The sequence below is a fragment of the Dendropsophus ebraccatus genome, chromosome 1 (assembly GCF_027789765.1).
Source record: "Dendropsophus ebraccatus isolate aDenEbr1 chromosome 1, aDenEbr1.pat, whole genome shotgun sequence".
Lineage (NCBI taxonomy): Eukaryota > Metazoa > Chordata > Amphibia > Anura > Hylidae > Dendropsophus > Dendropsophus ebraccatus.
The window spans coordinates 185,063,537-185,085,622 of NC_091454.1; the positions used below are offsets into that span (position 1 = coordinate 185,063,537).

Sequence of the window (22,086 nt, forward strand, 5' to 3'; positions counted from 1 at the left end):
AGTCATAGCCCAGGTCCCCTCTCTTACCAGGAAGCGGCCAGGGACTGGAGCTGCAGGATCAGTGCTAGAGCGGGGGAGGTGAGAACATGTTACTTCTCTCATCCCCTCCGGCACACCCAAGTTATCCAGGATTAGAAAATCGTAGCACCTTTCTTTCAAACCCAGCGTGATTCTTGTCTTAAGGTGTGGTAATGCGAATAGACTATTCTCTTAAATGGACCTGCAATATCACATGCAAACTAACAAAGTGCCATTGTTTTTGTAAGTTCTTCCAGTGCTCATCAGCTGCTGCACGCCCCGGAGAAAGGCTTGTTGTAGGTCTTTCCTCTAACAGTTCTCCCTACAGATCCCAGGCCAGGAGAGGTTTGCTCTTGCTCTGGACAGTTCCAGACACAGGTAGCAGAGCACAGTCAGTGATAACTACACCACTTCCTCTAGATCATACAGCAGCTGATAAGTAACTATGTAAAAAAGGTCAGGTCTTCCAGTAAAGTGCAAATCTGTATATTTTTCTGGCAACAGAGGATCTAAAAAAAAAAAAAAAAAAACTTAAAATTTCCCGTAAAAATAATGGAAAAATCTGAAAATTTGATTTATAGAAGGCACAAACCCTAAACAATGCAAGAGTGTGTGTGTCAGTGTGTCATCAGTAAAAAAGTCAGAACTCCCAAACAGTATGTCACTTCTGTGGACAAAACTAAACACGATCCGTAGTGTCAAACACTTCAGGAATCAGTTCAAAAACTTATGAATGGATAAAGTAGCGACTTACACTTCTACATTCTTCTGTTGAAGTGCAGCAGTCTTCTTTCCTGGAGCGGCTGCTCTCATCTTCCCCTCTGCATACTGATCCCTGCAGGCAGAGAGACGTGTTTGCAACATTTAATTTCTGATGTGTTTGAAAGTCTGCAAATGCTGGTCCACAATGGGGGGGGGGGGGGGAGATTATAAGACCCTGCTCTGTACATCACTGAGCGGCCTTGATCAGGGTCTGGGAAATGCAGGGATTAGACAACCCTGCATTTTCCTACCGGTGGCTGAAGTTGGGTCCAGCCCTAAGGCTGCCTGGAAAGCATGGATACAGGCAGAGACTGTATCCATGTTTCCAATACTCCCTACAGCTGCATCCAACTTCTTCAGCCACCGGTAATCAAATGCAGAGACTTGTGGGTCTGGACAGACTCCAGCATGCTCAAGTTGCACTAATCTCTAATCATAACACAAGAAACAATGATACAGTAGACAGTATACAGACTCCACTTACTGATTGGCCTTCTGAAGTTCTTTTTGTTTTTGCAGATTAGTGTCCACGTATTTGAGTACTCTGCTCTCTGGCACCCACTCATCCCAGCTGCAAGGGAAAAAAAAAAAAAAAAAAAAAAAAAGAAAAAGAAAGGACCATCATCATTGTGTATTTGCTTCTCTATCAAATTTTTTTTATAGAAACTGCTTGCATATGATTGATGTGTATTAATTTGTGTATCTTAGCATCATTCTGTGTTGCCACAGTCAAAGGCACCTGTACACATTAGATTTAAAGGGGTTATCCAGCGCAACAAAAACATGGCCACTTTTTCCCCTCTCTTGTCTCCCGATTGGGTGGGGTTTCAAACCCAGTTCCATTGGGTGTAAATGGAGCTTAATTGCAAACCACACCTGAACTGGAGACGAGAGGGGGGAAAGTGGCCATGTTTTTGAAGCGCTGGATAACCCCTTTAAGGTGTTCGGTAGCGCTACAACAGAGAGTGAAATTAGAGCCTTGCAGTTTTTTTGGAGCAGCATGTCTTAGAGCACTGTAGTTCCTGACACAGGCATTGGTGGCAGCAGAGGGGCCGTGTCACCCCTTACTGCTGCCACTAAACAGACGTGTATACGTACATAAAGAAGAGTACCCCCTTTAATGTTATGTGTACAGGAACCTTTGACTGAATCAGGGCTCCAGATGGCGACCAAAATGGTCGCCAATGCGACTGATATTTTGCAAATGGCGCCCAGATTTATTAATCTGGGCGCCATTTGCGACTGGCCCCGGCGGCGGCGCGCTGTCTCTTTAAGATGCGCGGCTGATGCGCGGCTGCCGGGGGTGTCCCGTCCTATCCCCGGCAGCGCGGCGCATCAGTGAGCTGCCTGGGGCCCTGACTTCCGGCACAGGAAGCGCACGTCAGAGACGCTTCCTGTGTCAGAAGTCACAGCCCCGGCGTACAGGGAGCTCACTGACGCGCTGCCGGGGATAGAACGGGACACCCCCCGGCAGCCGCGCATCAGCCGGGGACAGAGCCTGAAGAAGAAGAGGATCGCCGGGGAAGCGGGTTGTCAGGTGAGTTTGTGTGTTTATTTTTTTTAAATACTGCTTAGCATAGAGGAAAGGGGGGGGGGGCTTTATAATGGGGGGAAGAGAAGGGGGGGGCATCTATAATGGGGGGAGAGGGGGCCATCTATAAGGGGAGGAGAGGGGGCCATCTATAAGGGGAGGGGGCAACATAGGGGGAGAGGGAGCCATCTATAAGGGGAGGAGAGGGGGCCATCTATAAGGGGAGGGGGTATCTATAAGGGGGGGAGAAGAGGGGGCATCTATAATGGGGGGGAGAGGGGGCATCTATAATGGGGGGGAGGAGGGGGCATCTATAATGGGGGGGGAGGAGGGGGCATCCATAAGGGGAGAGGGTATCTATAAGGGGGGAGAAGAGGGGGCATCTATAATGGGGGGGGAGAGGGGGCATCTATAATGGGGGGGAGGAGGGGGTATCTATAATGGTGGTAGAGGGGGTCATCTATAAGGGGAGGGGGCCATCTATAAGTGTAGGGCAAACTGGCTGCAGACACTGGGAGATAGATATATGCACAATTATTATTATTATCAGGGCCCCTCAGGTGTCTGTATTGTAGGGGGTCACTTGCATTAGTCACTAGGTGAGAGATATATCTATCTATATACACATCTTGTGGGGGGGTCACTATGGCTGCAGTCATAAGTCTAGCTCAGTATGTATAGACTGTTGCAAGCTTTTAAAGGGAACCTGTCAACCCCGGTGACGGGGTGACAGGCTCCCAACCCCCCGTTAGAACCCCCTATACTCACCTCATCGCGCCGGGTCCCGCTTCTGAAGATGGTCGGGTCACGGAGATCTCAGCCGCTGCAGCCCAGCGCGCACACTGAGAGATGAGTCCAACGCTCATAGAGAATGACGGAGCGCTGGACTCTCCCGTCATTCTCTATGAGCGTTGGACTCATCTCTCAGCGCACGCCGGGCTGCAGCGGCTGAGATCTCCGTGACCCCGACCATCTTCAGAAGCGGGGTGAAGATGAGGTGAGTATAGGGGGTTCTAACGGGGGGTTGGGAGCCTGTCACCCCGGTACGGGGGTCGACAGGTTCCCTTTAAGTTCAAGTTCAGAAGAGTAAGCCTCATTAAAAGGCTAGCCAAGTGAGGCTGAAGTACTGAGTCAGACTGGATATGGTTGTCAGACTGGATATGGTTGTCAAGTTGCAAGTTTCCATGTTGAACGTTTTCAAACTAAGAAAAGAAAGGATCTAAAGGAGGAGGAGGAGGAGGCTGCCGCGGCCTCTGCACACAGTAAGTCCCATTTAACATAACATTAATTTTACATGGTTTAAAATGTTGGCGACCAAATATTCTATTTGGTGCCTAAATTTTTCAGGTTAGGAGCCAATGGCTCCCAGGTAAATTTTTTAGTCTGGAGCCCTGTGAATGATGCCAAGATACACAAATTAACACACACAAATTAACACACACAAATTAACACACACAGGTAGGGCATTTCTTTTGTACATCTGTTTTTGGAATAACTAAAAATCAAGACTTTTTGCACACAGCTCTTTTACGTGAAAGTTTGTGGCTTGCACATGGATAAAAGATTTTAGTTCTCAGAATGTTCCCAGATTGTTTATACTTCACCCAGTGTCATTCACCATCTATGGGCAGCAACTCTTAACAGCCAGTACAGATTAAAAATAAATAAATAAAAAAGGTCCATGACGACCCAGGTACGGCCACTCTGTTTAAATAGAGGACCAAGTTGTTGTGATCGGTAGGAGTACCAGTGGTCAGACCCAAAATAATAGTGTTTTCCAAAGAATTATTCCATGCCAGAGTTATAGCCTGATATAACAGGCAGGTAGACGAGGATAGCAGATCTTAGGGCCTTGTTTGTCTCCAAATGCCAGACAGCAGGAGACCCTGTCAGACACTTTCGTTAAGATTTTATATTACAAGCCAGTACAAACAAAGGAAAAAAGTATTTGCAAAAACAAATGAAGGTGTACGGTCAGACACTTCAGATGCTGCAGTCAGTAACAACTGCTTCATCTGAAGGGTTCAACTGCGGACAATGACATCAGATCCCATCACACTCCAGTCAGCTCCTATAAATCAGACACCTACAAATCAGAATCCTGACAGAAACCTATTACAAGTAAAAGGGACAGTTCAAGATGAGTTAGAGAACAAAAATCCTGGCTCCTGTACTAAACACCAAAACCGTGACTGAGAAAGTCTGTATTTTATATCAGCATCAAACATTCAACTTACTTCTTATTCCACCCACTGTAGTGAATGAAGTACTTCACTTGCTTGTCCTTAATGGCTACTTTCACACACTACAGAAAGAAACCAATGATTACAAGATTTCATTAATGCAATTCATTATAATCTGTCATTAATGTGGTCATTTTATACAGATCATCAGACTCAAAGCTACAAAAAAGCTGTAAAATTCATCAAACATGTAAATGTAAACTTATGGGGGTATTCAGAAAAACATTTGGGGCACATCCATAGGATACACCATAAATGTCTCAGTGGGGGTCCCACCGCCGGGCACAACACTGATCATAAGACGGGGGTGTTGCTGCTCTGCATCATACAAGCAACAGTGGATAGAAGCCCCTTACTCGCATAATCTGTGGGGATCCCAGTAGTCATAACCTATAGCTCTATGATTAATGTAGGAATACCCATCATAGTAAACTGCAACCCACTTTAAAAGCAGGCTGAGTAAAGTCATGGTGTCTTGGTAGCGGACCTTTCAGAGCATATGAATTCCTACATTTTTCCACCAACCCTGCGAAAACGGGAACTGAAAACAGAAATTACTTAATCATGTAAGAGACAACTATTCATACCTGTGAAAGATAAATGACTGGTAAATACTGACTTAAATCAGTTCTGCTATCTCAACTTTTGCTGACTGGGGCCTTCTATGATTATCTCTGAAAGGAGCCAGTACCGAGCTGTATATACCAAGAGCAAAGAAAAAAATACTATGAAGACAAGACATCACTCACATTATCCAGTTTACAATGTTTGAGAAAACAAAGAAAGCAGGAACTTATGTACATGATCTCACTGGGGCAGTGTCCCACTGGGCTGCAAGTCTATTGGCCCCAATTCAAGAAAACGCAAAAGTTGCAGCTCTTTACTTGACCCACTAAATATATAGTCACTATTATGAAATCTAATGAAAGCTTTCCTGTCAGCTGATAACCCTTTTAGAATAAGCAGTAATACTAGAGAAAAGATGGAAGTGACAGGGGTCCTGTGTCAAAGAGACCTGTACCAGCTGTGGTTAATGAATTTTATGACACCAGTTTGGCCTCCTGCAAACTCAGTTTTCGATCCTCCAGCTTTACAATGCAATTTTAGGTACAATTTAAAGTGTCACTGTTTAATTTTTTTTTTGAAGAAATCAATAGTACAGGTGATTTTAAGAAACTTTGTAATTGGGTTTATTAGCTGAAAAATGCATTTTTATCACGAAAAAAAGTTTGAAGCTCTCCCCCCTCCCCCTGGGAGGGGTGGAGGGAGATGAGGAACCAAAACAGGACAACAAAGTTAATTTACAGCCACATCACCGGCTATCTCCTCTGGCAGTCAGCACTGACCACTCTGACCTCTGAATACAGCTTTCATGGAGCTCCCAGCTGTATAATCCTTTGTTCTCTGCTGCCAACTCATCTCCCCTCTACTCTCTAAAGAACAGACAGGGTTGTGTCTGATGCAACAAGTCACAATTTCCTGATATTTTGCAGTGAATGGAAAAGAGGAGGGGGGACTTGGGAAAAGGCTTTTTGAATGCAGTTAATGGCATATTTGCCTAATAAACCCAATTACAAAGTTTCTTAAAATCCCCTGGACTATTGATTTCTGCAAAAATACGACTGACTCTTCAAAGTAAGAAACTGGGAATCTTTTTACAGTTATTTAAAGGGAAACTAAATAGCAGGTTAGAAGGTTCTAAGGGTAATTGACGTGTCAATTCTTTGGGCGGATGGCTGATTGAGCTTGAGAAAATCATTGGGACAGTCAGAACTTCAAGTCCGCTGTGCGGCCTCCACTTAAAATTTATGTGCGTGTTCCATAGTGGGAACATACCCTAACGCAGTGCTTCAGTTCCAGTACTCCATCAACAGGTCATGTTTTATGAATTTTAGGTGATATAATTATACTCAGTGCATCAGGTATTACCACAGGTGTTTGTATGGAATATCCTAAAAACATCACCTGTTGGTGGGTCCTGAGGACTGGAATTGAGACGCACTCCTCTAACCTGCTATGTTCCCACTGAGCAGGGGACACTGAGAACGAAGCTAATTTTCTTACCTTCATCCTCAGTGCTGCGTTTTCTAACTTCAGTTTTATTAATATGCAAATTAAATGCATTGGTACACTGGGGAGGAAGCGACTCAAATATCCATCCAGTGCTCTGCAATGATGAGTGGCGGAGTAACATCACTGCAGAATGCAGCCTCAATAATCATAAGGCAGCAGGCGGACTGGTGGACTATAGGCTGTAGTCCTGCTCTCAGTGCAACAAACCACATAATTTACAAACTAAACTGAATATTTAACCAAAACAGCACACAGGATAAGAGAAAAACCATGAAAGGACAATGCCAGGAGTGAGCCTCCCAACCTGCTCTTAGTTCCCCCTTAAATGCATGCAAGTCACTTTATGAGAGCATACTATCAATTTGTCTCATTACAGACAACTGCTGTAAAATGGTGCAATGATCAGGCTACATAGGTGTCCAAATAGAGGAAGAAGAGAAAAAAATAAATAATGGAATCTCCAGGTACATGCATTGGGGGTGCAACACTATATGGATTGTCCTGCAGAAAATCAACTGCAAAATCATGTCTTACATGGATTTGGAATCCACCATATGCATTCCAAATGGCAAAATTGCATGCAACACTATCGGGTAACTAAGAACTCAAAAACTCAATTATACTTCCACTACATAATAATTTTGGCAAAATTGTAATTATAAAAGCACCGAAAGGGGAAAACCACAAGAAAGGCTCTTATCAGAGGTACATGTGTTATACATAGTCTATTCAGCCAGAAGCCTTGATTTTCACATGACTCCAAGTAGTGTACTTGTGTCCCTTCCCAACTCTTTGATGCTTTGGCAGGTCCAGCTCTTCATCGTTCCACTACAGAGTAGGAATTCAGTCTCTGTATTACACTTTGTATTGATGAGGAAGATTAGTGAGGGAAACATGGCCAAGATATAAACCAAAATTTCTAAAATGAGAGCTAATCTGTGATTAATGTCTAAGGGCAAAACCAGACAGTTTTGGTTTCAGGTGGATTGATAAATCTGGGACTTTCATGTTTAAAATTGAGAAAGAATAATACACAGAAAATTCAAGGTACACATTCTAGAACCAGGAGGGAAGACTGCAGTACTTAAGAATTCCTATATATAACAAAGACTTGTAAGAAAATAGGCAGCACACGTGACCTACCTTAGCTTCATATAGAAGAGGCCCATGAAAGCACAAGACACGCTCACCTGTAACATGAACATGAGTATAGTCAGGAATATAAGAAACCTCACATTAAACACAAGGCAGCAAGAGAATGAAAACTTAGAGAAAATCTGGCAAAATATTTTATTAAGCATTGTATTGCCCCTTAAAAGTTATACAAATCACCACTATACACGTATAGGCCTTTAAAATGCTTTTTCCCTGCACTTACTACTGCATCAAGGCTTCACTTCCTGGATAACGTGGTGATGTCCCTTCCTGGATAACATGGTGATGTCCCTTCCTGGATAACATGGTGATGTCCCTTCCTGGATAACATGGTGATGTCCCTTCCTGGATAACATGGTGATGTCCCTTCCTGGATAACATGGTGATGTCCCTTCCTGGATAACATGGTGATGTCCCTTCCTGGATAACATGGTGATGTCACGACCTGACCCCCAGAGCTGTGCGGGCTGTGGCTGCTGGAGAGGATGATGGCTGAGGGACACAGGGCACTGGAGGGACACCGAGTATCCCCCTGCCATCATCCTCTCCAGCAGCCACATCCTGCACAGCTCTGGTCGTGACATCACCATGTTATCCAGGAAGTGAAGCCTTGATGCAGTAGTAAATGCAGGGGAAAAAAAGCACTTTATAAGCATTTCCCATAATAAGTGTATGTTGATTTGTATAACTATTGTGGGGCAATGCAATACTTTAATAAAAATTTTCGCCAGACTTATCCTTTAAGACGACGTACTAGGAGTTACAACTAAACAATTTATTTCCACTCAATATTATTCACATTTATAATTGCATGTATATATTTCCACCTGTCTTGTAAGGGAAATGAGAAATATAAAAGTAAATTATCTAAATGTAAGGGTCCATTTACACAGAAAGATTATCTGACAGATTATCTGCCAAAGATTTGAAGCCAAAGCCAGGAATGGATTTAAAAAGAGGAGAAATCTCAGTCTTTCCTTTTTGACCTGATCTCTGTTTATAGTCTGTTCCTGGTTTTGGCTTCAAATCTTTGGCAGATAATCTGTCAGATAATCTCTCTGTGTAAATGGACCCTAAGAGGACTGGGAGGGGCAACAACAACCCAAGTCAGTGGAGGCCAAATAGCAGATCATGAGCTACCAGTAGGTTTGTAATTTAGTTTGCATATCCACAACTAGTAAAATACTAAACAGCATCACATATGACAAATCAGCATGTGTAACATGTCAGGGAGCATTAAAGTGTCACTGTCGTGAATTTTTTTTTTGCAGAAATCAATAGTCCAGGCGATTTTAAGAAACTTTGTAATTGGGTTTATTATCCGAAAAATGCATTTTTATCATGAAAAAGCAGTTTGAAGCTCTCCCCCCTGTCTTCATTGTTCTCCTATGGAGAGAGCTAAAGAAAAGACCAAAACAGGACAACAAAGAGTTAATCTACAAATCCCTCACCCGTTATCTGTTCTGACCATCACCAGTGACCTGTCTGAGCTCAGATTACAGCTGTCACCCAGCTCCGTGCCTGTAATCCTCTGTTATCTGCTTTCTGCTGCCGGCTAACTCCCTCCTTCCTCCTCCCCCCTCCCCTCTCCCTAGAGCAGACAGGGGACGTCTGATGCAACAAGTCACAATTTTCAGATTTTTCAGAGTGGATGAAAAAGAGGAAGGAGGGGGGGACCTGGGAAAAGGCTTTTTACATGCAGATAATGGCAGATTTGGCTAATAAACCCAATTACAAAGTTTCTTAAAATCGCCTGGACTATTGATTTCTGCAAAAAAAAAAAAATACGACAGTGACTCTTTAAAAAACACTCTGTGCACCGTCCAAAAATTCAGACCATGCGCTATGGAACGGAGTACGGAACTCTTAGCATAATCATTCACTATGTTGGGAGCTCCAAAACGGTTTAAATCTTCTCGCTACTGTACTGACACGCTGAGAAGATTCAAACACTTTTGGAGCTCCCAACAATGATTATGCTGGGAGCTCTGAATTCTGTTATGTAGCACATGGGCCGAATTTATGGGCCGTGCACATGTGAATGGTAAAGTATGGTTCCTTTGTCTTCAATGTAAGGACCCTATTACATGGAGCAATAATAAACCCAAATCAGGCCTATTTGGCCAATTATTGTTGTATTTCATGCTGCGTTTACACACAGATTTATCTGACAGATTTTGGAAGCCAAAGCCAGAAATGGATTTGAAAAGATAGATCCCAGTCTTTCCTTTATGACCTGATCCCTGTTTATAGTCTGTTCCTGGTTTGGGCTTCAAAGATCTGTCAGATAAATCTGTCTGTGTAAACGCACCATCATAGAGTACAATCAGCCAATGAAAACATTGGCTGAGTTTCTTTAGGTCCACCCCTAAAATCAATGGGCGCGCTTCGCTATCTGTAATAGTGATGCGCAGCAGACGGCTGATGACTGTAACATACCATGTTCCCTGGTGCCTGCAGCTCTGCCTTCTGTTCCGGTCTCTGCTCTAACAGGCCACGACCAGTCAGGGGCTGAGCGGCCAGCGGCTTGTCAATGCAGAGATGGGAAAAGGCAGAGCTGCAGACACCAGGAAAGGCCTCTGAAAACACCAGGTAACGTGATAAGGTGAGTTAATACTTTATTTTACACTAAATGCAAGGGCTGCACAGACATCACTAACAATGTGCGTGCAGCCCTTGCTGTCTGACAGTCGGCCAGTGTAGTTGCTCAGTAAACAAGTGCCAATCTAGCAGATCGGTGCTCATTTACACTTTATGATTAGGCCATTAATAGGACCCCAAGTAACATGCGGAAATAAATAGAACACTATAGCCTTCAAGCACACTACTATGGGAAAAGCATGACTTAGACACATTGTCAATAAAGTAATGTCATAAGCAGCATATTTACCATATTTGTCACTTACTTTTATACCAATAGCCATTTAGCATAATATATCACAAACAAATTCCACAGCACTTTATAATTCCCGAACTACATAAAAAGAAATACATTACAGAATTATACTGAAACAGGAGGAATGAGGACCCTGCTAGCAAAAGCTTACAGTCTATAAGGAGTGGGGTTGAGACAGAAGGCAGAAAGTGCTTTGTATCATGGTGCAGCCATTGCATATAAGTAGGGTAATGCACATAAAGGTGGATGAGCAGGCAGCCAGTCACTCTGTGTGTGCAGGTTCAAAGTTCACCAAACAATACGGCTGACAAATTAGGGGGGGGGAGCCACTTAGGGAATGTTATAAGCCTGCCTGCAGAGAGGAGTCTTCAGGGCATGCCTAAATCTGCAGGTGCTGGGAATTAACCAAAAAGTCGCCATACACCTTCAATAAAGGCCGAACAATCGTTCAGCAGTCAGTTCTCTCTCCCAGCCTCCCCATACACAGGAATGTTCAGCACAGCCAAGTGCTCCCATGTTCTCTATGGGGAGGCGTCGGATGGCGATTTTCCATCACACCCACCTCAATTCCCCACCAACATCATATTTTATGGTAGCTCGGGAGAGCCCCACAAACCTTATACTGGCAACAGGTACAGCGGACAAAGTATAAGGTGTATGAGAACCTTAGGTGTTTTGGGTATCACACTCCATAGAACTGCTGGAGCTCAAGCTAAGTCTTGGGAGACTAGAATGAGAAGTTTGGATCACAGAGGGGTGTGTATACATTACCAAATAATTTTACTATGTACAAAAATACTAAATGTGTATTCCTTAGCCCCGCCTCTACACCTGAGAAGACTAGTAAAAAGGTAAGGCCTCAAAGTGTCAAACAAGGCCCTCCAGCTGTTGCAAGACTACATTTCCCAGCATGCCTGGACAGCCAGAGCTATGGTTTTGCCTGATATGATGGGAGTTTTGCAACAGCTGGAAGCTGCAGTTTTGACACCACATTGTAAATATTTCATCATATTTGTGAAATATTCCATCAACATATGGCGATTCCACTTCTCGTCTTATTATACGCATCCAAGTTAGAATACTTTTACATGGGGGCTTTATTAATTCGGTTTTTGTGCTGGCTCTAAGATCACTTAGCAGTAGTCTACACATACAGAGGACAGCTGTAAGGACACAGGTCACATCTTCCCAGCACGCTCGTCTCCTATGCATTACGGGTGGAGGCTTCTGACATTAATGCAATTTCACGTGTTTCCATGACAAAGGCCCAAACACCACAACAATTTTCTACCTTTCAAGTCCTACTGCTGTATTGTGAACTTGTAACAGTAGCTGATGGCATCAGGTGCCCATTTTCTGCAGATGATCATGCAAAAGCATAAGCTCCATTCTTTTAGAGACGAGAGGGAGAATCGTGTTTTTCCACAGCCATAAATCCAGGCTGACATGTGGATTGTGTTGTTGACTTCACATGCACAGATATGTATAAGCTATTTTTTTACACCAAAGGCAAGGGCGGCACAGACATAAGCTTATCTGGAACAACGGCCGTGTAATAGGGGCATTACCCCCTCACATTCCTGATCTTACTGGAAGGGGAGTCTCCAGCAGGGTCAGGCATGGGTGGGGGAGTGAGAAGGCGCTGCAGCATTTAGCAATATGGGAGCTTGGGAAAGCCTCAGAAAATGCTTTCATCCTGTGGTGGAAAGTGTCTGAGTTCTGGAAGCACAGATAACAAAGGCACCATGTGTCTCCTTGTCCTAACAGCTATCATGCATTTTAAGCAATAGAACATAAATCTCAGGCGACAGATTCACAGGACAGAGTTTCAATTGATCAGTAGGGTGATGGCACTCCACTGATCGACTCTCAGTGCCCACACTTCTCTGAAAAGAAAGGGGCCATATTAGACAGCCCAATATTTTAGAGCAAGTGAGTGCCAACCTGTCAGGTCAGCGCTCGCTTTCTCCTCTTCCCTGCTCGCTGTTGGTGCTATTACATGCACCGACAGCAAGCGGGGGGGGGGGGGGGGGGGGGGGTATCACGGGAGGGGCGGTCCACATCTTTAGATTGTTCAGGTGGCCCATAAGAGAATGGCCATCTGCTGCCACCACCTATATTACACAGAGCGATGGCCAGCAGTCACCATCGTTATCAGGATTTTAGGTCATGCTTTAAATCAACAATCAGCCGACATTGTGCATGTCGGATGATCGTTGATATAAAACATGGCCTATTACACAAAACTATTATCAGCCAAGTATGGCCGATCGTGACTTGGTGTAACAGTACCCCAAGTGGGAAGCAGTTGGGTCTGTATTGACGTGAATAGTAGCTGAGGCTGCAGTATCCTCACACTGCCGCTACACCATGTATGGAGCCAACTGCTTCCAGTTTCTTTTATTGTAGCACAGGCACTGTACAGCTGAATGTCCTGGGGGGGGGGGGGGGGGGGGGGGGGCACATAAATTTTTGGTCTAATTTTACTCTGACGGTTTTAATACACCAGGCCAAGCGACTGCAATCCCCGAGATCAGAGCTCAGCTACTCATCTGCAGTATGGTACAACTAGCACATCTATCTTTTTCATGGGTTAGTTTTTGCGCACACGTTTTTGCAAAAGAAACATGTGCAATAAACGCTAATTGTTTTGCAGTTGTATTGCAGTTCACGCAACCGTAATGAATATCTTGCATGTGCGTTTTAAATACACCAGAATAGGAGCATGACGCTTTTTCTGGGCCTATTTTTCAGGAATGTGTTAGAGACGCAGGAGGAGGATTAGCTTCTCCTTGCTCCTACACCCCCCCCCCCCCTTCCATATCCAAATTGGTGTTTTGGGTTCAGCCTCCAAATCCAATCCAGATAGAGAGTAAGGTGGGGAAGCAAAAAGGCATGTGAGCTGCCACACTTGAAAGCTCCATTTCACATCCTAAGCCCTTAGTATGAATGAATTTTCAATAATAATGAAGTGAAGGACTAACCGCTGGCTGCCTTATAACTCTGTGCCTCCTGGGAAAAGCTGGATCCAGTCCTGAGAAACTTCTCCCAGTTTCCCAGGTATGCAACCAGCTTTTCCAGGAACCCAGGGAGGAGCACCAATGAGTTAAATGGCAGCCAGCTGATGAGCGGATTGCAGAGATAAAGAAGTGCTTTGTTAATACTAGTCTCTAATTTCTTCCTAAGGGTACAAACCCACTTGACGTATTTGCTGCGTGAATCAGTGTTAAAAATAAGCAGGCAAAACGCAGGTTGGCTTTATACGATTGTTCTGCGTTAAAATACGCAATTGCGTATTTTTGAAGCGTGAAGCTTGTTGTAAGCAAAGCATCAGTGAAAACGCATGTAGCTTCATGCTTCAAAAATACGCAATTGCGTATTTTAACACAGAACAATTGTATAAAGCCAACCTGCGTTTTGCCTGCTTATTTTTAACACTGATTCACGCAGCAAATACGTCAAGTGGGTTTGTACCCTAACTGTGATTGTTATTTTACATTTCCTAATATCAGACACTGTCTGTAGCTCATCATGAAACTTTAAAAAGGGGCATGCAGACTTGGCCCTCAGCATTATTTTAGGCTACGGTTTGCAGCTATGTTTTATTTACCTGAAAGGGAGAAATCTGCATTACTTGGGTTAAACATTAAAGGGATGCCAATGCCAATCACACAAGCATCGCATACATACGTTAACCTGAGGTGGGTCTGACTCTCGGCTCCGGTCCGGCTCTCTGGCCACTGCTGTATCTTCAGGCCGCTGCCAGCCTTCTCCAGAGTGATTGACAGCATAGCTGGAGATGTGCTGGTTGTCAATCATTCTGGAGCAGGCAGGGAAACGGCCTGAAAATACAGAGCAACTGGATAGCAGGGTGGGTGCAGATAGTGTCACAGACCTGCCTCTGTGACACTGTCTGCCCGAAATAAAGAACTTTTTTCAGAAGATGCCAGATCACAGCATCAGTAAAGGTAACTGTGATTCTTGTGTAATTGGCATCTGAAGACTGGCAGCACAGTTATATGAATATCCATGCTGTCAGTTCCCTTTATTGGCAGAAGTCTGTTTTGACTTTTTAACATTCTCCCAACTAAAAACGCTAAAGAAAAATTGCAGCAAAAACATGCCTTGTTACTACAGCCTTAGGCGTCACTCGCCTAATGCTCCAATGTAAATGGCACTGTAATAGTGCTGCTATAGAGGTGCCCAAGCCCTTTACTGTATATGGGACTTAATTTCTGCCACTGAAGCATTGCTTCTAGGGGAGAGAACCTGACAGATCTAGTACAGTAGTACATAGAGTTGTACATGCAAGATTTTCAGCGCCTGCATGACACCCCTTCCACAAAACCCCAATATTGAAATGTTAAGCAGTCGACCTGCTGTAAATACCTTAAAGGTGATTCTGTTTCCATCATACCTATTCTCCCTTCTCTTCCAAGAGGCACATAAAAGAATCCACAAGTTGCTCCAGGCGCTTTTATGCTGTAGATGTGGCTGTCCAACAGTCCTCGTAGTTACTGACATGCCAGGTTTTCAGGCCAACACATACCTAAACATATTACTAAATTATACACACGGCATTATTCATTGGTAAACACATTAATGGCATACAACTTTAAAAGCTGGCAAGTCATTTGCCCTGGGGGACTGAGGTGGACAGCCCATGCACATGGATCATTGTTATGTACATCAATGACACAAAACCAGCGCCTAAAGTCAAGGAGCAGATACACTTCCTACCTGGTCACAAACGGACATGTCTGATACGTGTCACAATTCACCTTGTCTATATTATACATCAGATACTACTTATTTTCAAGGACATATTTTTACAAACAATCCATTTGATATATATGGATCTGTCAGCACCAGTGTGATGGTTTTCGTTTTTCCAGATACCACAACATGGCAGAGAACACAAAACATACTTACATTGCCTGGCTTTATATTGCAGGACTGGGAGATAGCTGTTGGCTGAACAAACTGGCATTGATGCTCTTAGTGATAAATTATAGAACAGCTTGTGGGACGCTGCATTGTGATTGATTTCTATGGATCAGACAAGGCTGTAGGTTTTGCACACAAGATATTAGACAGATCTCTATCATCTGCTTATATCCTGGGACAACAATAGGATCATAAGAGAAACGGATCACTGATCTCAGGGAGACCAGCCAAACGACAACACTGCCGGCTGCTAGTGAGAGTGCTCAATGCAGTGAAACATGAATATGCAAAAGAGCCCGTGGAGCTTCATCAAAGAGTCTCGAGACTATGGCAATGCACCTAGGACTTCACTGCATTGAGCGCTTTCACTAGCCGGCAGTGTTATCGTTTGGCTGGTCTCCCTGAGTTCAGCAATCTGTTTCTCTTATGGCTTTACTAGGCATTGCTCTCACCTAGCCAGAATCCTGCTCCACACTGATGATGGGCAACACCCCGAAACAGCTGTATGTGAATGGATACCTGGCCTTGGTTTTTCCCTTGTCATTACATTGACTTATAGGGCCACTTAATATGGTGGTTTTCGTGGTTTCCTTACAGGGGCCAGCCCTTGGCTGGGTCCTTCCCGGAGGAATATCTGGCTAGTCCTATGTTTCGAGACTCTTTGATGAGGTTCCACAGGCTCTTCTTTAACAATAGGATCAGACCTGTTTAAATACATCATGGGTGACCCTAAATAGCCCCAAATCTGCCCCCACAGCAAAATGATGCTATTATACATTGACAAAAAGCCATTTTACCTATACACTGCACCATATGCATGCCACTGGCAACCACTGTTCATAAATTGGTACCTCAAAGGCTGTGTTCACACCATGTTTGAGATTTTGCAGCTATTCACATCTGAAAAAAAAAATCTGAAGATAGGCTGCAAACATGTATGGCCTTACAGGCGTCATTCATATCAATGACCCGAACATTGTCAGCTAGTGACTATGGGGGAGACTCACCAAACTTTCTTGCTGTACGAATCTCTTTGTTGCCCTCTGCAACCAATCACAGCTCAGCTTTCATTTTTCATATGGCTCAGCTAAAATGAAAGCTGGGCTGTGATTGGTTGCAGAAAGAATCCTGATAAATCTTCCCTCATGATAAGCCTGAGACACTGAATTGATGAGGCCCAAGGCACAAATCGTGATAGGAACAAGGCCCAGGCCTCATTTATCAGAGATGTACAAGTCTTTGTTGCCTACAACCAATCAGATCACAGCTCTCATTCTCCTTGGTAGTTTAAGAAAATGAAAGCTGAGCTCTGATTGGTTGCTATGGGCAAAATGGCAGCCACAATGAAGCCCTCTCATTCCTGGAGCCGGGCAGCAGGGACAATAAGCATACTGGCCATGCAGACCCATAGACTACATGTACACAATGGCCCGCTATAGAGCCGGCCTGGCATCCTTGTATAGAGAATACCTCCCCCAGGTGTAGCCGCCATACAGCACGTAGTAACAATAGACACAGTCGCCCTCCTCAGCAGCACCGTACGCCACTCACCGGGCGGCCCCTCACACGTCGCTCGCGTCCTCAGCTGCTGCCCCCTCGGTCACCAGTGAGCTGTGGCGCCCCCACTCCTAGTTAGTGAAGGTGACATTTTTTTTTTTTTTTTTTTTCGCACCTTCGTCACTACCAGACGCTTACCCTCTTGAAATTTAGGCCTTGGGTCCTGCTTCGGCGCCATTTATAACGTCCGCGGCTCCCGGGAACGGATCCGCCGCATCTACACACCGCGCGGGCCCGCACGTCACGGCACCCGACGCGCATGCGCAGAGCGCACTCGTCCGACACCGCCGCCTTTCTGCGCCTGCTCAGTTCCTCGTAGGGCACGCTAGGGTTAATGGGAGTTGTAGTTCTGTAGTATTCCCGCCATCTCAGTCTCCACCCAGCTTTACTGTATTTCACTACAAAACCCTCAACAAATGTTTTTTTCTAGGGGTTATTTTGAGAAAAAGCAGTGCGTTTTCTTTCTCACTGAATCCAATTCATATTGCGGTGATTCTAAAGGTTGGTTTAGGACTCTGGTCAGGCTCATGCTGTATTTGCATGCAGTAAATACATGAGGTAAAACAGGAAGAGGGTCAGATAAGAAAACACGTAAAAAAAATCATATACTGTGGTAAAATTATTATAGATAGGTTGAACAGAAAGGTATTGATCAGAAATCAACATAGGGGGGAAAAAGAAAAACATGTCGCCCAACGTGGGGCTCGAACCCACGACCCTGAGATTAAGAGTCTCATGCTCTACCGACTGAGCTAGCCGGGCGCTGGTGATAGGCTCAGGCATGTAGTATTCAGAAGCAGAAGCGTCCAGCAGTAGTGTTACCTCACAGAGAGGAGGAGCTGTGCAGTGATTGCAGCATAGTCACAGAGAACAGGATAATAAGGATATAATAGTCTTCTTCATAAAGTGAATAGCAAAGCATCTATGACTCAGTCCTCATGGATTGTGAAAACTGATCTACATCACTACTAAGGCTGGGTTCACACTGCGTTTTTAGAATACGTTTAACGGATCCGTTTTTTTTAACGGACAAAAAAAATAGTGTCAGCAACGCTTTTTCAAAAAAAATAGGATCCGTTTTGATTGTTTTTTTTTTTATAATGGAAGTCAATAAAAAAATTGATCAAAACGGATGCACACAAATGCATCCGTTTTTGCAATCCGTTTTTCATCCGTTTTTTTTTCAAAAAACGGATTGCAAAAACACAGTGTGAACATTCACACATGGTTTTTTTTGTGCCAAAGCCAGAAGTGGATAAAAAAAGGATGGGAAATACAAAGGGAGGGCTTGTATTTCTCTTTCCTGTTGGATCCACTTCTGTCTTTGGCACAAGAACTGCAATGGCAATTTTCCCAAAAACTGCAGGGTGTGATTCCAGCCTAATGGTCCTTTTACACGGAGCGATAATTCGTCCAATCGATCGTTTAACGATTTTGAAGTAATGATGTGTTTTTTTTATAACGATCAGCGTTTAGACAGAACGATAGATCGTTTGAAAAAAATCGTTATTGCGATCGTTTTAAGATTGCTTAAGCCCATCTCACACATAGGGTAAATTGTTTACACGAAGCGATCTGCAAATTTTTTGCCAATGACCAACGACGATTTAAGAACTAACGATAAACGATCGCAAATTAGATTGTTTATCGTTAACCTGAAATCGTTAACCATAAAACACAGAACGATGATCGTTAGTTACGATGGTTACTACGATCGTTATTGCGATCGTTACTATGATCGTTTACTCCTTCTAATCCCAGCAAAACAATGAACAAAGCGAACGAATGTGAAATTACAGCGAATGATTAACGATAATTTTAGGTTCAGATCTAAACCAACCATCAACGACATACGAACCATTTTCCGATCGTTCCCTGCAATTACACAGAACGGTTATCATTTAAATTCGAAAGATATAACGATTTTTTGCATGATAATCGTCCCGTAGAATAGGACCCTAAGTCTATGTTCCTACACAGTATTTTTGCTCAGTATTTTGCAGGAGTGGACGGAAAACACAGAAGGGCTCTGTTCACACACTGTTGCAATTGAGTGGCTGGCCATCAATTAATGGCAAATAATCGATGTTATTTTAAAACAATGGTCGTTGTTTTAAAATAACGGCCGTTATTTGTCCTTAAATTTTAACAGTGTGTGAACGTAGCCTTTTTTTGCTTTTTCAATCCACTCCTGGTTTTGGTTGCAAAATACTGAGCAAAAATACTGTGTGTGATTATAGCCTTGGGCTCCTGTCAGGTCAGCGCTCACTTGCTCCTCTTTTCCCCGCCCACTGCCGGCGCTATTACATTCGCTGACAGTGAGTGAGAAGGAGCGGGAGGAGAGGAGAAGCGGCTGCCCAGGTGATCGTCAGATCGTCCAGGCAGCCCACATGAGAAAGCATGTATAATAAAAAAAAGAATATAATAAAAAAAGCATACTTACCCTCGCTTGTACCACGCAGCGCTAACATCAATTCCTGCCAGCCGCAAGTGTCCTAAAGCTCCTTTAAAGGGAACCAATCACGCCGAAATTGCCCCCATTGATAAGGAAACGTGCTGGTACGTCCCCCAGCACGCTTCCCAAACATCACCCTGTACCCTCCGTCCCCTCCTTTATCACCCCGCAATCTTACATTTGTGAAGTCCCGCGCCGTATGCTAATCAGCCCCAAGTAGTCATGGTGGGCTGAACTAGTCATGGTCCCGGGCGTAGTTATCTGGGTCCTCGGCGGCTTCCAGCGCCATGATTCAAAGACCTGCGCTCCGCTGACGTCATCTCTGGCTTGCGTTCTATGTCGGCGGCGCGTCACGTCTTTTGCACGTTGCGCATGCGCAGTACGGCGGGAGAAGGCGCTGACGTACTGCGCGTGTGAACGCAAGCGCCGTGGCCATGGAACGCAAGCCAGAGATGACGTCGGCAGAGCGCAGGTCTTTGAATCATGGCGCTGGAAACCGCCCAGGACCCAGATAACTACGCCCAGGACCATGACTAGTTCAGCCCACCATGACTACTTGGGGCTGATTAGCATACGGCGCGGGACTTCACAAATGTAAGATTGCGGGGTGATAAAGGAGGGGACGGAGGGTACAGGGGGATGTTTGGGAAGAGTGCTGGGTGATGTACCAGCACGTTTCCTTATCAATGGGGGCAATTTCGTTGTGATTGGTTCCCTTTAACTGCAATGTTGCATACCCTGCAGTCACTGACTACCTCAGCGGGCAATCCCTCAGCCAGGCCGTGATGTTGCAGCTTAAGGAGCTGGGTACTAGCTGGCCGAGAATGACATACGGGGGCACAGGGACAGGTAAGTATACTTTCTTTTTTATGTTCCCACACACCTCTGCCTGCCTGAGATTTTTAACTTTGGTGACACCGCTGGTCCTACAGGGGTAATCCAGGATTAGAAAACAGACACTTTTCTCCAAATACATTGCCACCCCTGTCCTCAGGTGTTGTGTTGCATTACAAGTTGGCACCATTCACTTCAATGGAACTGAGCTGCAACACCACACAACCTGAGGAAGTTTTAGTATACTCTGCAGTTAGGGGGAAAAGTTGACATGGTCAAGAAGAAAAGTGAAGAAAACACTTTAAACATAATACATTTTCTTCTATTGAAGATATATATTTAGAATTCTTTCTTTACCATTCCTGACCACTGTGATGTGTTGCCCAATCAGATGCCAAGATATCATGTCTTCCAGTCCTTATCAGCTGCTGTATGTCCTGCAGGAAGTGTTGTAGTCTTTCCAGTCTGACACAGTGCTCTCTGCTGCCACCTCTGTCCATGTCAGGAACTGTCCAGAGCAGTAACAAATCCTCATAGAAAACCTCTCCTGTTCTACAGACTGCAAACCACTTACCACTTCCAGTAGGACATATAGGGTGACATTTATGAAAAATACAGACGAGGTGCACGCCAGGGAGAAGGGGGCGGGCAGTGCTCCTAATGGGTGCCCCAGTGCTCTTAGCGGTCTCACCAGACTGTGGAGCACACAACTAACTGCAGCAGAATGGTGTAGAGGATGAAGGCTAGAGACATACCTTCCTCCTCAGTGTTTCCGGCGCAATAGGCACATATCAGCAGGTTAGATTCGTCTGACCGACTGATATTTCCACTAATGAAAAGGTCCATTGCTTTGAATACAACGGATGTTAACGGAAAATAATGCATTAATTTGATGGCGCCTGCCGACAGTGGCAATAATTTCATACATCGTGTGAACCAACGGACGTTGTTTTCATAGACTTCAACTGAAATCATTAAAGAATAAAAACAACGGCTGTTATTTTAAACTAAAATGGCAGCCATTATTTTACAGTGTGTGAGCACGGACTAAGAGTTTGTTCACACAGTCAGGTTTTTAACTGCAATTATTAAAGTCAAAACCAGGAACAGATTATAAATGGAGAACAGGTCATAAAGCAAGAACTGAGATTATAAATGGAGAACAGGTCGTATAGGGAGAACTGAGACATCATATTTTTCATATCCATTCCTGGCTTTGTTTAACCTGAATGCATGAACAAAGCTTACATCTGGCCACCGCATCTTTGCTAAGGTAAATGCCATGGCATTTTTTTTTCAGTGTTTATGCAAAGATTTAAGGTGGTTTTAAACCAGCGTATAATTGGTAATGCACTTACCGCCACTTCATACCTTACCTGCATCTCATACATCTCGTACATACGTGTGTGACTACAGATGGGCACTGCTGCCAGGGGGATAGCACATTCACCATCTACAGAAATCCAAAGAGCACTTTGGCCTGGAGCTATATGACTTATTGTGTGTATACACAGCGAATATCTCCTCTCTCAGTGTAATATCACTCTGTGTTCCAATTGTTTCTGTGACATCATCACTAGAACAACTGTGACCTAAGCCAGCTTCCCGGGCAGTG

The 22,086-nt window shown here is 44.3% G+C and overlaps 1 protein-coding gene across 7 annotated transcripts in view; it reads right to left on the reverse strand.

The window, feature by feature from the left end:
* Window positions 1–22,086, reverse strand: part of MORF4L1 (mortality factor 4 like 1) — a 32,160-nt gene extending 10,074 nt beyond the window's left edge. Inside the window, exons 1-5 of one of the 7 annotated variants that reach the window (XM_069986426.1) lie at window positions 21,848–22,086; window positions 15,068–15,227; window positions 7,771–7,817; window positions 1,265–1,351; window positions 773–853 (exon numbers count right to left, since the gene is read on the reverse strand). In XM_069986426.1, the coding sequence (XP_069842527.1) occupies window positions 773–853; window positions 1,265–1,351; window positions 7,771–7,817; window positions 15,068–15,202 (350 nt within the window). In that variant the 5' untranslated portion in view covers window positions 15,203–15,227; window positions 21,848–22,086. Of the gene's footprint in view, window positions 1–772; window positions 854–1,264; window positions 1,352–4,547; window positions 4,617–5,141; window positions 5,163–7,770; window positions 7,818–15,067; window positions 15,228–17,320; window positions 17,456–21,847 lie in introns of those variants that run through there. The other 6 variants (XM_069986448.1, XM_069986456.1, XM_069986417.1 and 3 more) reach the window with 6 other exon arrangements.